The following is a 12,947-nucleotide window of genomic DNA, read 5'->3' as shown; positions in this document are numbered from 1 at the left end:
ACGCCAACACGCACACACTTCTACATCTGCTTAATTTCTGACAAATGAAATTCCCCATTCTCTGAAGCGGTTTCTAATGCCGCTGTCCGGCTGTAAGCTGATGCCCGCCGCAGGTTTGCAGAGCTCAGGACAATTCAACTCTGCCCGCCGGAGGCCACAGAATCAAATCACATCACTAAATCCCCCATGATGCACTAATGAGGAAGAGGATAAGGCTTACTTCCTGTGTGGACGGGTCTGCTTTGAGCATGAGAGTGTGTTTCTGATGCCAAAAACAGGACATGCCGTTCAGAAACGAAAGATCAGAGCGATAATAACACAAAGGGTCGAGACTTACTGAAACAAGCACCACTATTTGGCATCTAAAGCGCAAACATTGCAAACAGTCAAATGTCCTTTCATGCATCTTATATAGCACGTGTGTTTAACTGAAGTGATGCAATTAGGTTAATTCGCTCTCCTTGCACACTCTTTTTTCCAGAGCTGGTCACTGACACCAGAGTAATTGGTTCTTGTGTGTCTTTCTCATTCTCAACACAGAAAGCAGAATGATTTTCAGCTAATAATCATCAGTGCCTGGTTGTTTGACTTCTGCACTATAAATGTTAACACATACGTAAAATAGCCTACTTTTATTGAGCTTCTACACTCAGTGAGTGTCAAAGGGCTCGTTTTGTGATTAGGGTGAACTATTTCTTTAATTTAGTCACCCTCAGGCCATTCATATGTAGGTGGCTTATTTCCTTCAGAAGAACATTATAGAAGATCTTCAGATGAGACTGAGTGAATCATGAGTTGAGTAAATCATAAATAGAGTTAACCCAGTGAATCATGTGTTGAATGTGTTGATTAAAGTGTGAGTTAACTGAACCTTGAGTTGAGGGATGCTTGAGTTGAGTGAATCATAAGTTGAATAAATTGAGAAAAGAGTGAGTTAACTGAACCTTGAGTTGAGTGAATCATGAGTTGAGTGAATCATGAGTTAAGTGAATCATGAGTTGAGTGAATCATAAGTTGAATAAATTAAGAAAAGTGTGAGTTAACTGAACCTTGAGTTGAGTGAATCATGAGTTGAGTGAATCATGAGTTAAGTGAATCATGAGTTGAGTGAATCATAAGTTGAGTGAATTTTGAGTTGAGTGAATCTTGAGTTGATTGAGTTGAGTGATTCATGACCTATGTGAACTTTGAGTTAAGTGAGTTGAGTGAATCATGAGTTGAGTAAATCATGAGTTGAGTGAATCTTGAGTTGAGTGAATTTTGAGTTGAGTGAATCTTGAGTTGAGTGAATCATGAGTTGAGTGAATTTTGAGTTGAGTGAATCATGAGTTGAGTGAATTTTGAGTTGAGTGAATCTTGAGTTGAGTGAATCTTGAGTTGAGTTGAGTGATTCATGACCTATGTGAACTTTGAGTTAAGTGAGTTGAGTGAATCATGAGTTGAGTAAATCATGAGTTGAGTCAATCGTGAGTTGAGTGAATCTTGAGTTGAATAAATCTTGAGTCGAGGGAATCAGGAGTTCAGGAAATCTTGAGTTAAGTGAATCATGAGTTGAGTGAATCATGAATTGGGTGAATCTTGAGTTGATTAAGTTAAGTGAATCATGAGTTGAGAGAATCTTGATTTGATTGAGTTGAGTGAATCATGAATTGAGTAAATCTTGAGTTGAATGAGTCTTGAATCAAGTGAATTATGAATTGAGGGAATCTTGAGTTGAGTGAATCATGAATTGATTGAGTTGAGTGAATCGTAACCTAAGTGAACTTTGAGTTAAGTAAGTTGAGTGAATCACGAGTTGAGTGAATCTTGAGTTGAGTGAATCATGAGTTGATTGAATCTTGAGTTGAGTGAATCATGAATTGAATGAATCTTGAGTTGAATGAGTCTTGAGTCAAGTGAATTATGAATTGAGGGAATCTTGAGTTGAGTGAATCATGAGTTGAGTAAATCATAAATAGAGTTAACCCAGTGAATCATGTGTTGAATGTGTTGATTAAAGTGTGAGTTAACTGAACCTTGAGTTGAGGGATGCTTGAGTTGAGTGAATCATAAGTTGAATAAATTGAGAAAAGAGTGAGTTAACTGAACCTTGAGTTGAGTGAATCATGAGTTGAGTGAATCATGAGTTAAGTGAATCATGAGTTGAGTGAATCATAAGTTGAATAAATTAAGAAAAGTGTGAGTTAACTGAACCTTGAGTTGAGTGAATCATGAGTTGAGTGAATCATGAGTTAAGTGAATCATGAGTTGAGTGAATCATAAGTTGAGTGAATTTTGAGTTGAGTGAATCTTGAGTTGATTGAGTTGAGTGATTCATGACCTATGTGAACTTTGAGTTAAGTGAGTTGAGTGAATCATGAGTTGAGTAAATCATGAGTTGAGTGAATCTTGAGTTGAGTGAATTTTGAGTTGAGTGAATCTTGAGTTGAGTGAATCATGAGTTGAGTGAATTTTGAGTTGAGTGAATCATGAGTTGAGTGAATTTTGAGTTGAGTGAATCTTGAGTTGAGTGAATCTTGAGTTGAGTTGAGTGATTCATGACCTATGTGAACTTTGAGTTAAGTGAGTTGAGTGAATCATGAGTTGAGTAAATCATGAGTTGAGTCAATCGTGAGTTGAGTGAATCTTGAGTTGAATAAATCTTGAGTCGAGGGAATCAGGAGTTCAGGAAATCTTGAGTTAAGTGAATCATGAGTTGAGTGAATCATGAATTGGGTGAATCTTGAGTTGATTAAGTTAAGTGAATCATGAGTTGAGAGAATCTTGATTTGATTGAGTTGAGTGAATCATGAATTGAGTAAATCTTGAGTTGAATGAGTCTTGAATCAAGTGAATTATGAATTGAGGGAATCTTGAGTTGAGTGAATCATGAATTGATTGAGTTGAGTGAATCGTAACCTAAGTGAACTTTGAGTTAAGTAAGTTGAGTGAATCACGAGTTGAGTGAATCTTGAGTTGAGTGAATCATGAGTTGATTGAATCTTGAGTTGAGTGAATCATGAATTGAATGAATCTTGAGTTGAATGAGTCTTGAGTCAAGTGAATTATGAATTGAGGGAATCTTGAGTTGAGTGAATCATGAGTTGAGTAAATCATAAATAGAGTTAACCCAGTGAATCATGTGTTGAATGTGTTGATTAAAGTGTGAGTTAACTGAACCTTGAGTTGAGGGATGCTTGAGTTGAGTGAATCATAAGTTGAATAAATTGAGAAAAGAGTGAGTTAACTGAACCTTGAGTTGAGTGAATCATGAGTTGAGTGAATCATGAGTTAAGTGAATCATGAGTTGAGTGAATCATAAGTTGAATAAATTAAGAAAAGTGTGAGTTAACTGAACCTTGAGTTGAGTGAATCATGAGTTGAGTGAATCATGAGTTAAGTGAATCATGAGTTGAGTGAATCATAAGTTGAGTGAATTTTGAGTTGAGTGAATCTTGAGTTGATTGAGTTGAGTGATTCATGACCTATGTGAACTTTGAGTTAAGTGAGTTGAGTGAATCATGAGTTGAGTAAATCATGAGTTGAGTGAATCTTGAGTTGAGTGAATTTTGAGTTGAGTGAATCTTGAGTTGAGTGAATCATGAGTTGAGTGAATTTTGAGTTGAGTGAATCATGAGTTGAGTGAATTTTGAGTTGAGTGAATCTTGAGTTGAGTGAATCTTGAGTTGAGTTGAGTGATTCATGACCTATGTGAACTTTGAGTTAAGTGAGTTGAGTGAATCATGAGTTGAGTAAATCATGAGTTGAGTCAATCGTGAGTTGAGTGAATCTTGAGTTGAATAAATCTTGAGTCGAGGGAATCAGGAGTTCAGGAAATCTTGAGTTAAGTGAATCATGAGTTGAGTGAATCATGAATTGGGTGAATCTTGAGTTGATTAAGTTAAGTGAATCATGAGTTGAGAGAATCTTGATTTGATTGAGTTGAGTGAATCATGAATTGAGTAAATCTTGAGTTGAATGAGTCTTGAATCAAGTGAATTATGAATTGAGGGAATCTTGAGTTGAGTGAATCATGAATTGATTGAGTTGAGTGAATCGTAACCTAAGTGAACTTTGAGTTAAGTAAGTTGAGTGAATCACGAGTTGAGTGAATCTTGAGTTGAGTGAATCATGAGTTGATTGAATCTTGAGTTGAGTGAATCATGAATTGAATGAATCTTGAGTTGAATGAGTCTTGAGTCAAGTGAATTATGAATTGAGGGAATCTTGAGTTGAGTGAATCATGAGTTGAGTAAATCATAAATAGAGTTAACCCAGTGAATCATGTGTTGAATGTGTTGATTAAAGTGTGAGTTAACTGAACCTTGAGTTGAGGGATGCTTGAGTTGAGTGAATCATAAGTTGAATAAATTGAGAAAAGAGTGAGTTAACTGAACCTTGAGTTGAGTGAATCATGAGTTGAGTGAATCATGAGTTAAGTGAATCATGAGTTGAGTGAATCATAAGTTGAATAAATTAAGAAAAGTGTGAGTTAACTGAACCTTGAGTTGAGTGAATCATGAGTTGAGTGAATCATGAGTTAAGTGAATCATGAGTTGAGTGAATCATAAGTTGAGTGAATTTTGAGTTGAGTGAATCTTGAGTTGATTGAGTTGAGTGATTCATGACCTATGTGAACTTTGAGTTAAGTGAGTTGAGTGAATCATGAGTTGAGTAAATCATGAGTTGAGTGAATCTTGAGTTGAGTGAATTTTGAGTTGAGTGAATCTTGAGTTGAGTGAATCATGAGTTGAGTGAATTTTGAGTTGAGTGAATCATGAGTTGAGTGAATTTTGAGTTGAGTGAATCTTGAGTTGAGTGAATCTTGAGTTGAGTTGAGTGATTCATGACCTATGTGAACTTTGAGTTAAGTGAGTTGAGTGAATCATGAGTTGAGTAAATCATGAGTTGAGTCAATCGTGAGTTGAGTGAATCTTGAGTTGAATAAATCTTGAGTCGAGGGAATCAGGAGTTCAGGAAATCTTGAGTTAAGTGAATCATGAGTTGAGTGAATCATGAATTGGGTGAATCTTGAGTTGATTAAGTTAAGTGAATCATGAGTTGAGAGAATCTTGATTTGATTGAGTTGAGTGAATCATGAATTGAGTAAATCTTGAGTTGAATGAGTCTTGAATCAAGTGAATTATGAATTGAGGGAATCTTGAGTTGAGTGAATCATGAATTGATTGAGTTGAGTGAATCGTAACCTAAGTGAACTTTGAGTTAAGTAAGTTGAGTGAATCACGAGTTGAGTGAATCTTGAGTTGAGTGAATCATGAGTTGATTGAATCTTGAGTTGAGTGAATCATGAATTGAATGAATCTTGAGTTGAATGAGTCTTGAGTCAAGTGAATTATGAATTGAGGGAATCTTGAGTTGAGTGAATCATGAGTTGAGTGAGTCATAAATAGAGTTAACCCAGTGAATCATGTGTTGAATGTGTTGATTAAAGTGTGAGTTAACTGAACCTTGAGTTGAGGGACGCTTGAGTTGAGTGAATCATAAGTTGAATAAATTGAGAAAAGAGTGAGTTAACTGAACCTTGAGTTGAGTGAATCATGAGTTGAATGAATCATGAGTTGAGTGAATCTTGAGTTGAGTGAATCATGAGTTGAGTGAATCATGAGTTAAGTCAATCGTTAGATCCCTAGCCTTGAGCAGAAGACAGCCTCGTTACATATAAAAGGAACTATTATTACTGGTATTATTCAGGAGAACAAGCACAGGTTGCTCCACAAACAGCAGAGTTCCAGCTCCTGCTCTGGCCGGTGGTGTGTTATAGCGGTCTTCACCTTTTAAAGCTCAGTGATGTGTGTGTGTGTGTGTGTGTGTGAGATGTTCACATGACGTCAGTTTGAGCTGTAAAACCGCACATCTTCACTGCTCAAGCTCTAAACTCATCTTTCTATTGCTAAATCTGTCTGTGGCTCCCCGAGGGATGATTCCTTCCGCAACAGTCGCCATCACTCATTCATCTACACAGCCTCCGCTACAGACACACAGCACAAATCTTCATCAGGACACTTTCATATATACATAATACAGGAGCTCTTTTGATAGTTTATTGATTATTGATGCTGCTAAGTGCCTGTAAATGTTTGCTGAAGTCTTTGATTTAGTGTAAAACAGGCCTGCTGTGAGCTCAGAGGTTGTTCATTGATTATTTAATTCACTTTATTTTTATAGCAATTGTGTTTATTTACAGACTTTGTGCAGTAAAACTACATTACCCATGATGCTGCAGAGACAATCAAGGTGAGCAAAACAATATATTGAGCTCCGCCCACTCCCATCAAGCAGAGTGAACGGCAGTCTGTGCACACTCTTGCCATACTTCATGGATATTTTGTAATAAATGTTGAAATGCACTTTTGATTCTTTAATTGATCAATGTTATATTATTATTTAAATTCATTTCAGATTGAGGGCGGCACAGTGGCTTGCACTGAAGGTCGCTGGTTCGAGTACCTGCTGGGTCAGTTGGTGATTGTGTGTGGAGTTTGCATGTTCTCCCTGTGTTGTCACAGTCTGTATGGGTGTTTCCCAGTGATGGGTTGCAGCTGGAAAGGATTCCGCTGTGTAAAACATATGCTGGAATAGTTTATTCCGTTGTGGCGAGCCCTGATAAATCAGGAACTAAGCCGAACAAAAAATGAATGAATATTAATTTCAGATTGCATTGTGTCATTATTGTGTGGGATTGTTGTGGGTTTTGTTATTAAACTTTGTCTTTTATTTTATTTCTTTTTATTTTTTGTTTATATTTCATTTTTTATCGTTCTTTGTGCTGCAGAACAATAGACTACAATAAAACTGTTTACATTAAAAATATATTTAAAGCTTACGATATTTTTGAAAAGTGTTCAATAAATATTATTATTATGATGATGAGATCTTTATTGTTATTTTATTAGTGCTTTAAAATGTATATTCACAATATTGCACATTAGTCCATGTGCTTAACTCTACAACCCTGTACTCTACAATCCACATTATACATTTATTTATATTTTATCACTTACATTTTTACATTTTACAACAACTTGATGATGTCACAGAGCTCACAATAAGAACCCTTTTCCCATAATTATTACCTCTCTATTATTATTATTAATGTTATTATTATTATTAATAATAATATTAATAATAATAATATCCTGGAGATAATATACTGCATTTAGATGCTTTTATCCCCTAAATGAGGAAAACGTCCACAAATTTGAGAGTGTAGAAATAAAGATGAATGTGTACTCACTCAGAGGAGTCGATGAAGTAAATCACCAGAGCGCCGATGCTGAGGGCAAACACCAACACCACCTGAAACACACACACACACCACACACCACACACACATTACTGCAAGGAAAACTCCACTGCACTTCACTAGCCATGCAAGTCTACAGGCTGACAACGTATGGTTTTGGGTGTGTTTTTGTTTTGTTTTGTGTTTTGTATTGTTTCATGTTTTGCTTCGCATGTAGTTTTGCGTTTGTTTGTCATTTTGTTTTGTGTTTCATTTCTTGTTTCCGTTTGCGTTTTATGTTATGTTCCATTTCGTTTTGTTTCATGTTTTGTTTCATGATTTGTTTCACATTTTATTTTTTGTTTTGTTTCTCCTTTCATTTAGTTTTTCTATTCGTGTTTCAGTTCAAGAATCATTTCTTGTTTCATTTTGCGTTTCGTGTTACGTTTCATTTAGTTTCGTTTCTCGTTTCTTTTTGCATTTCGTGTTTAAGTTCGTTTTGTTTCAAGTTTCATTTCGTGTTTCACTTTGCATTTAGTGTTACGTTCTGTTTCTTTTTGTTTTGCGTTTCATTTCGTGTTTCATTTAGCGTTTCGTGTTACATTCAGTTTCTTTTTTTTCGTTTCGTTTCGTTTTGCGTTTTGCGTTTCATTTTGTGATTCATTTCTCGTTTTGTGTTTTGCTTCTCGTTTCATTTTGCATTTCGTGTTACGTTTCATTTTGTTTCAAGTTTCATGTGTGTTTCGTTTTGCATTTCGTGTTAGGTTCCATTTCTTTTTGTTATTCATTTCATTTTGTGTTTCATTTCATGTTTTGTTTCTCTTTTCACGTTTTTTTTGGTGTTTCATTTCTCGTTTTATTTTGCATTTTGTGTTACATTTCCTTTCATTTCGTGTTTTGTTTCTCGTTTTGTTTTGGGTTTCGTGTTTGATTTCGTATTTTGTTTTGTATTATGTCATGAACAAATGTTGACCAAAGTGTTTTGCAAATCAAATAACACACATAATCTAAACTTTAATGTAAAAACAAAGCAACATTTTTTGAGGGAACAAAAGAAAAGCTTTTTAACATTTTAAAGTGTTTGTTCACCCAGAAGTTAAAAATGTCTTCAAAGTCTCCCTCGGGTGAGTATTATTATTACTATATTATTCCTCAAAGAAGCATATACAGAATAATGTTGGAAAGTGGTAACCATTGACAGCTATAGTAGTGAACAAATATAATGGAAGTTAACGGCAGCTTTTCATGCATTCTTCAGAATATCTACCTTTGTGTTCAACAGAACAGAGACAGGGAGAGGAAATGAATGAAGTTTTGTCTGCAGTCTTATGATGGAGATGAAAGTGTGTGTTTCTCTTCTACTGATGCTCAAACTCTCTGTCAACAAGCTGCTGAGTGAGTGTGAGTGTGTGTGTGTGTGTGTGTGTGTGTGTGTGTTGCTGTAATCTGACTGAAGATTAACTGTTTGCTTCTGGACCAAACATTACTGGATTTTACTGCTGTTCTTAAAGGAAACTACTGTACATGCTGAGTGTGTGTGTGTGTGTGTGTGTGTGTGTGTGTGTGTGTGTGTGTGTGTGTGTGTGTGACAGTGCATGCATTTGTGTGTAAGAGAATATGTTAGTGTGATTTTTTTTTTTACAGTATTTGACGGTGTTTGAGAGTGTGTGTCTGAGTGTCATCGCTTTACTGTGTGTGTGTGTGTGTGTGTGTGTGTGTGTGTGTGTGTGTTTCCTGCTGGCAGAAAGTCAGTTTAATCTGCAGATGTTGATGAGATTTGAGCAGATCTGATCAGTGTGTAAACAGGGAACATCAGTCTAGGAGAAGAACCCACCATCATTGAAGACATACACACACACACACACACACACACAGACCCAAAGAGACCCACACACACCCACACACCCAAATATTTATTTATTTGTAATAATTGATTGAAATATGCACTCAACATCAATCAATCATACACTAAAGAGCATTTAAAATGATGTACACGAGTCTGATCCACATCTCTACTGACTCAGGACTGTGTGTGTGTGTGTGTGTGTGTGTGTGTGTGTGTGTGTGTAAATAAAGCTATGCTGGACTGTAAGCTGCCGGCTGAGCTGCTCTTCTCTCTCTCTCATGTATTTTGGATGAGCACCAGATTATTTTCCATCAGGGGAAACGCTATTGTCCCCGCACCATTCAAACACTCACACTCAGAAAACACCTGCATGTATTATTGATGCACACAGGAGGCGACGTCAACACCTCCCATCATACACAGGCTGATTTCAGCACTCTCTATAATGGACAATAGAGTAATCCACATGGCCAGAAATGACAACATGCTGCTATAGAGGCTAATACTGCACAGTGGGTCAGAGGAAATGGAGTATTGCTATTAATGCTGGGGCGTCACGGTGACACAGTGGGTAGCTTGATCGCCTCACAGCAAGATCTCTGGTTTGAGTCTCGGCTGGGTCAGTTGGTGTTTCTGTGTGGAGTTTGCATGTTCTCCCCGTGTTGGCGTGGGTTTCCTCCGGGTGCTCCGGTTTCCCCCACAGTCCAAACACATGCGCTATAGGGGAACTGATCAACTACACTGGCCGTAGTGTGTGTGTGTGTGTGTGAATGAGTGTGTATGGGTGTTCCCCAATACTGGGTTGCAGCCAGAAGGGCATCCGCTGTGTAAAACGTGCTGAACAAGTTGCCGGTTCATTGCACAGTGGTGACCACTGATTAATAAAGAAACTAAGCCGAAAAGAATTTGAATGAATGAATGAATGAATAAACCTTACACACATACATACACACACACACACACACACACACACACGCAGACAGTAAAACTCAATCTTTGTTGCATTTATTTGTGCATAATAAAGGTTCTGCATATTAATAACGTGATGATTTACACCAACACACTGATAATGTTTTAGTGATTCAACAGGGCTACTGTACAGTTATAAGTGCTGGAGATGAGGCTATTCTACAGTGTGTGTGTGTGTGTGTGTGTGTGTGTGTGTGTTTGTCCAGCAGATCTAATCTTTGTCTGAAAGAGAAACTGTGTGTGTTTGTAATGAAATCTAAGACCGCTGTGAGATTGAGGAGAGCGATCGCAGCTGAACACACACTGTACACACAGGGGTCAAGGGTCACTCAGAGGTCAGGGGTTACACAGGGGTCAGAGAGCTGACTGACTGATACACCGCACACACACACACACCAGATTCATCATCATCATGCAGTCAAGTGATGATATGACTCACGCACGTCCTGACCATATACACACACACGCATGCACACATATCTATATATATATATATAAAAATAACACACACACACACACACACACACACACACACACACACACACACACACACACACACACACACACACACACATTACAGCTCTCTTTGCGATATTAATGGATAATGTAGTCTTGATCAGCCACAGCAGCGACTCGTGCAGGTTTTTATTTTGGAGATTTTAGAGTTTCTATTTCACTATTGTGATCATGATCACCTCTGATGCTGAATGTGTGTGTGTGTGTGTGTGTGTGTGTGTGTGTGTGTGTGTGTGTGTGTGATACAGAAAGTGTGAACATGTCTGTAAATGTGTGTGAGATTAATTCTTCATTGTGTGTGAGATTAAAAACACTAACAGACTAAAAAAAATCGTGTCTGCGTTTGTGTGTGAGTGTGTGTGTGTGTGTGTTTGTCCTTTAGTGAGAAAACAAGGGTAGTGTGTGTGTGTGTGAGTGTGTGTGTGTGTGTGTGTGTGTGTATGTGTGTGTGCGTGTTCCTCTACTCTACAGATGAGTGATGGATTGTCACCCTCAGCATCTTCATTTTCAGCAGTGTGTGTGCATGTGTTTGTGTTTGTGTGTGTGTGTGTGTGTGTGTGTGTGTGTGTGTTTGGTAATGAACTCTGGAGATCTGCACTCTTTCTGTCAGAGTTTCATCATTCATCAGACCTTTCTGTAACACAATGAAGAATTTAAAAACCTTCATGTCTTTTACAGTCACTCTGTAAATGACCAGCTCTGCAGTCTGAACACACACACACACACACACACACACACACATAATTAAATGACATTTTCATCAATATTATTCACAATAAATCCTGCATGGGGACACAACCGGCAGAATTCAGTGGACATTCACATTTCATTCTCAGGTCAGATTTATAAGCCCAAAATATGTTATGAATGAAACCCAGCGAGTGAACGCAGCTTTTCTAGAGTTTAGAAGAGATAATAAAGGTTGATCTCGTTATATAGGGACACGCTCACACACATGTCAAATGTCACACATGCTCTCTTGAAGAGTGTTCTGACAGAACCCCTCATCATCTCTGTGTTATTAATAATGAATAAGAGTCTGCGCTCATTACAGGTGATTAAGTGCAGCAGTAAACAACACTGAACATGTCAATGAAGGAGCAGATTCTGAACACACACAGCTCCTGTCATCAGGGAAGGACGATGTGGACTTCAAATTGTATCACAATATTTTTGGTATTTATTGTGATGACGATAATTTATGTGTATCCACTGAGAGACAATGCAGTCCAGTCTCTTCAGAGAGAAGTATTAGTTTTCATGCTTTTTATTTTTATCATTTATAACCCTGCTCCTGTGTGTCCAGAGTCCTGCAGAGCTCAGCTATAATAGAACACTGAAGCAGCTGATCAACATTAGCAGAATCACATCAAATACACACGCAGATAATAAAGCTAGAGAGATTAATAAATCATATTTTAATAAATAAATAATACTTTAAATGAATGAATAAATAAATAAATGATGTAATAAATAAATTAATAAAAACATGAATGAATGAGTGAATTATATTTTAAAAACTAAATAATTAAATAAATAATATTTTAATAAAATAATATTTCATATAAATAAATAAAATAATAATATTTCACTAAATTTATAATATTTTAATAAATATTAAATATTTTAAATAAATAAATAAATACAAACATGTATGAATGATTAATATTTTAAACAAATGAATGAATAAGTAAATTATATTTTAATAAATAAATTTAAATAAATAAATAATATTTTATAATTTCACATAAATAAGTAAATAAATGAATAATACTTTAATAAATAATATTTTAATAAATAATTAATATTTTAAATAAATAAATGACTACACGAACGAATAAATAATATTTTAAATAAATAATATTTTATAATTTAATATTTCAAACAAATAAATAAATAATATTTTGTTAAATTTATAATATCTTAATAAATATTTTAAATAAATAAATACATAAAGGAATTAATAATATTTTAAATTAATGAATTATTTTTAAAAATAATATTTAAATAACTAAATATTTTAATAAATAAGCATTTCATATAAATAAATAAATATATGAATAATATTTTATTAAATGTATGATATTTTAATAAATAAATATTATTTAAATGAATGAATGAATTATCTTTTAATAAACAAATAATATTTAAATAAGTAAACATTGTTTGAATAAATTAATATTTCATATAAATAAAGAAAATAATATTTTAATAAATGTATAATATTTTACTAAATAAATAATATTTTAAATAAATAAATAAATACACAAATTAATAATATTTTTAATGAATGAATTATATTTTAATAAATTAAAATTTCAAATAAATTAATAAACAATATTTTAATAAACAAATAATATTTAAATAAATAAATAAATAAATAATATTCATTCA

The 12,947-nt window shown here is 35.1% G+C and overlaps 1 protein-coding gene across 19 annotated transcripts in view; it reads right to left on the bottom strand.

The window, feature by feature from the left end:
* kcnma1b (potassium large conductance calcium-activated channel, subfamily M, alpha member 1b) overlaps window positions 1–12,947 on the bottom strand; it is a 101,128-nt gene that overhangs the window by 55,211 nt on the left and 32,970 nt on the right. For all 19 annotated transcript variants that reach the window (XM_087277152.1, XM_087277140.1, XM_087277141.1 and 16 more), the window contains exon 4: window positions 7,235–7,296. Coding sequence is in view for 15 of the 19 variants with exons in the window: in XM_087277140.1 (XP_087133266.1) it covers window positions 7,235–7,296 (62 nt within the window). In the remaining 4 variants the exon portion in view is untranslated. The remainder of the gene's footprint in view (window positions 1–7,234; window positions 7,297–12,947) is intronic.

The sequence above is a fragment of the Danio rerio genome, chromosome 12 (assembly GCF_052040795.2).
Source record: "Danio rerio strain M-AB ecotype USA chromosome 12, GRCz13ab, whole genome shotgun sequence".
Classification (NCBI taxonomy): Eukaryota; Metazoa; Chordata; class Actinopteri; order Cypriniformes; family Danionidae; genus Danio; species Danio rerio.
The sequence above is the reverse complement of the archived record's forward strand: the minus strand, read 5'-3'. Positions and strand labels throughout refer to the sequence as shown.